At 38.8% G+C, this 4,444-nt stretch overlaps 1 protein-coding gene across 4 annotated transcripts in view; it reads right to left on the reverse strand.

Moving 5' to 3' along the window:
* Nucleotides 1-2,322, reverse strand: part of phf14 (PHD finger protein 14) — a 128,275-nt gene extending 125,953 nt beyond the window's left edge. For all 4 annotated transcript variants that reach the window (XM_031875820.1, XM_031875818.1, XM_031875817.1 and 1 more), the window contains exons 1-2: nt 2,234-2,322; nt 100-210 (exon numbers count right to left, since the gene is read on the reverse strand). In XM_031875820.1, coding sequence (XP_031731680.1) covers nt 100-210; nt 2,234 — 112 coding nt within the window. In that variant the 5' untranslated portion in view covers nt 2,235-2,322. The remainder of the gene's footprint in view (nt 1-99; nt 211-2,233) is intronic.
* Nucleotides 2,323-4,444: the final 2,122 nt, after the last annotated feature.

Raw genomic sequence — 4,444 nt, forward strand, 5'->3', positions numbered from 1 at the left:
TATATATATATAATCATGGAAGCTTCAGTAGGCTTGTAACAAATCCTACCTTTTTCATTATTCTTATTTAGCTCTTTAATTATGAAAAAGACTGCTTACCTGAAGCATCTCCCACTTCAAAGTCACTGTCGTCCGAGCTGTCATAATCCAAGACATCTAAGAGGGAGGCAGCGAGGGGCTTCACCTGCCGGCGCTTTAAACTGCGGTCCACTAAAAAGAAGGACAGCGGCAGAGGAGGAAACACAAGGAAACCAAGTTTGAGCAAGCAGGTAATTGGAGCAATCGCAACCACATTAAACCTGTTATTAAAGTGTTGCCTAAAGATGATTACGCCCACACACTATGAGGACATACAGCACCAAATGAATAATATAAAAAACTGTCAAAGTGAGATTAATCAAAGGAATATCAGTTCTGTCCTCTATAAATATATGTATGCAGAGCCTTATCAAAATCTGATCAGTCCAAATATAACTAAAAGCATTGGGGCTGAGGTTGGTCAGCATGTTTTGTGATGATCCATTTACATGTAAATCATTTCAAAACTGTCATTTATTCTTAGATTCATTTTTGAAATGCACGTTGGATTCCACCCACTGATGGCACCCCACAACTCTAGAGATATGTCCCATCAGGCTGTGTTGTGCTTTAATTATAATCCCCATTGTACTTTGTAACACAGAGCGATGACGGACAGGTTACTTATTTTTTGCCTTCTTGGCTTTTGGTTTTTTAACATACAAAAAATAGGGACAGCAACATGTGCACCCCAAAATAAAAAAGAGTTGTAATCTTAGTTAGATTAGTGATATTTAAATATTTTTACAGTCTCAAAACAGTCACTCTTGCACAGGTGAACTACTTGTCCGTGCGACGTGTTTCATATAGTATGGTTTTAGCAAAGATGCTCCATCAACAATCCCTACCAGCATGGGAAACGTGTAGGAGAGAACACGAGCAGCAGCACAACACTTGTTAAAGCTGCACACGCTAAAACAAGAGACACATCATCAGTACACGTCGCTGAGAGCAGTATCTGCCAGTTGAACACGAGTGACGTGCCATCTATGAGTGGCCCACAGCGGGCTGTATCCTAACCAGTGATGGCATGTCAGTAAGAAGCAGTATGGAGCATGAGTGAAATACTCGATTGTTTCTAATATGTCAGTGGAACAGCAGCGGCACACCAACTATTAAGAATCCATGTATGACAGCAAAAAAAAAAGAGCGGCACTCTAATTGTCTTCGTCTTTAGGTTTACCATTACAGTAAACTCCAAAAGGTCTTTGAAAAACTAAATAGCAACTTGAGCAGCACTATACTTAGTTCCATGTTGGAGTTGCTGAATAAAACGCCACCTATATGGTTGTCTTTATAGCAACACGTGCAGCTGAACTGCCCAGAGGAGCTCTCTTTGCATCAGCCCTGGTTTCATGTGAGGGGTTCTGGTTGTGTTCCCTCTTGGAGAAAAGGCCGCACGACGGATGTTTGTTTACATTTTGCTAAACTGTAAACGGACCCCGGTGACTAAATACAGCAGTGAACACAGAAACGCGACACGCAAGTTGAATCGGAATTAGCCCAACAGCTTTAATTATAGACAACTCTGATGCTGAAATTCTGACAAATATGAGATTCATGAACCTCACGTGCACACGGCGTTAGCCGTTAGCAAAGTGTTAGCAAACAAAAAGCACCGCTACCAAAAAAGCTGCAGACTGCTGCAGCAAAGTCGAGCTATTAGAGCCGATAGTGAATCACACAGATTCTCTTTCGCCCAACAGGTTAGTGCGTGCACAGTAATTCCGCCAAACAACCTCACTGACACATTTATCGCAAGATGTATCACCGCCCCACATCCTCGTCTGCCAAGCAACGTAGCTAAATGTGGCTAGGCTAGCTGTGGTCATTCGCGTCAAATTACGGCATTGTTATGCAAACCACTCCCGTCGGCTTCACACAGATACAAGTATGCAAAAAGCATTGAATATTCCGGTTAGCCTAACAATAAAAGACCGAGAAAAGTGCCAAACTGCACAATATTAGCATTAGCATTATTAGCAACACCAAGTGCTAGTCACATAGCACAGCTGGGCTAGCTTAGCCGACTAGCTGATAATTGGGAGTTGAAGGCAACAAATAACGTTGTTAAATCGGAGCGTTGGCAAATCAAACTGAACAAAAACCGTGCTGAATGTTCGAGGGAAAGGACAAGGTGGAAAGCAGCACTCACTTTGTAGTTCGTATTTACTACAAGGAACAAGGCAGGTCTCCTGTTAGCAGCATGTTGTGCGGACAATGGAACACACAGCAGCTGTGACGTAGCCACGACTGGAGGATGTTGCCATGGGGACACATATGGGACAGATGAGGAGGATGGTTACATTACAGAGAAATGAATAAACAAATAATAATCACATTATTTAATAACTGAGTTTACATCATTTGATAAATTAAATGCTGCATTGGTACATGTAATTATTTCTATTTTTGGAAGCACGCATGTACAGCATAAGCATGTACAAAGACAGCCGTCATTACTGTGGAAGACTGGGACCTGAATCCAGAACAGTGTTGCCAGCTGCTGAGACCAATACCACCTCACATTATTGCAGCTTTCTACGCATCATCTCAAATTAAGACAAATTATAAAGCATTCCAAAGAAACCAATTACAAATAATGACAAAAAGAACCAAGACATTTTTTGGCCCCCAAAAAACTGTATAAATTATAAGAACATCTCTTTTATGTTTGGTAACGGTATGGTGGACAGTAAAACACAACCAGTGATAAATTAAAGGGAAACTCGATTTAAAGAGGTACCGCACACAAAAATGTGTTTTTTGAGCTGAACTGAGTCATGTTGGTTTTCAAAAAGCGACTTTTCAAAATGAAACGGATTACTTTTCATCATACTTTGATGAAACACAATTCTAGTGTTAATATTGCCATTTCCTACTGTTGTATTATCTACTGTAAATCAGCCCTGAACCTGCAGTTGACCGTTTAGGACTAATCTATATTATGAAATTCATATTAGAAAAAATGATATCAATGCCTCCTGCTTCACTCACAGCCTCTCTTTTCTTTTTTGTTTCTTTTTTTTGTGCAAATATGCAGTGGATAGAGTTAGGCTCAGACCTGGGTGTGAAGTTACACTGTAAGTGCCTCAGTAAGGTGTTATTCCACCTGGAGCCTCCAGAAAGGTTTTAGTTCTCCTTGTCATAGTTTACCAAAGTGTGTAAAAGTCTACTGGAAGGATTGAACTGCATTCTTCCAAAAGATAGTCCCTCACTTGCTGTTTTGAGGATGGGGGTGTATATTTATTTATATTAATTTATGTACATTTATTTATATTTTATATTGTAACATCTGTTACAAAATATATAAATATGAAAATATTGTGTATTTTGTATTGTTATTGTTGCAGTTGTATAACATTTATTAGAACACAACAGACCCTTTCATTCTGTTTAAATGTTTGGAACAGCTTTATACTAAAATTGCCTGAATTGGTTCTGATTGGATTCGCCTGAGTGCTGAAAATTACCCTGTTTAATTTTCCTTATTTCATTTTCTATTTCATTTTTAATTTGCAATTTTTTCTTCTTGAAAACATTTTTTTTTCTTTTGAAAACTCATGCTCTTACTGTATTCAGACTTTCTTTGGGATTCATGAAGAAACTGAAAAGTTCCTTTCAAAGGATGCTTTTGCATAAAAAAACTCTACTTTGGCTCATTTTCAAAAATGAGTTTTGTTTCTATTGTCCTTCACTGACTTTGCCAGTTTAGCAAATAAGAGACGATTAAAATAAATGAGCTTAGATTGATCCTGATACATGGAAAGGGGAAGACTGATGGTGTAGGAAAGCAAAAGGGATGATTACAACTGTCCTTGCTTAATGACAAATGGCTCTGCATTGTGCTGGAAAGAGGTAGTTTTTTATCAGCTTGTATCAAAACACTTGGGGGATATCACAGTGGCCATCATTGTCATCATCACTATCATCATTTTCATCATTTTCTCTCCTGCACTGATTTGATCAACATTTGGAGGGAATGTGACAAGTGATGTGTCTGATATCACATTGGTCAATGTGATAATGTCAGTGAGGCCAGGTGTAACTTTACCAGAATTCCACTCTCTGAATTACAGCGTTTTACCAAGTAGATCCCAGTTCATACAATTCCTGAGTAGTACAAATGGCTATAGAGCCGTAAAGTAAAGTACACCTCTAAATATTAGGTCAGATGACACATTGAATTCCACAAGATATATTTCTGACCTCCACTTGGCCAAGCATTGAACTGAATTAGAATATGAATATCAATAATTACATGTTAAGCAGCACTTCAGTTTTTTCTCTTTATAAATATTTTTTCAGGCTCTGTGTCAATAACAGCAGCATGTAGATGCTGTGGCCGATAGCTCCTATGAATTTC

This window comes from Anarrhichthys ocellatus, unplaced genomic scaffold (assembly GCF_004355925.1).
Source record: "Anarrhichthys ocellatus isolate YVR2014 unplaced genomic scaffold, GSC_Weel_1.0 scaffold96, whole genome shotgun sequence".
Lineage (NCBI taxonomy): Eukaryota > Metazoa > Chordata > Actinopteri > Perciformes > Anarhichadidae > Anarrhichthys > Anarrhichthys ocellatus.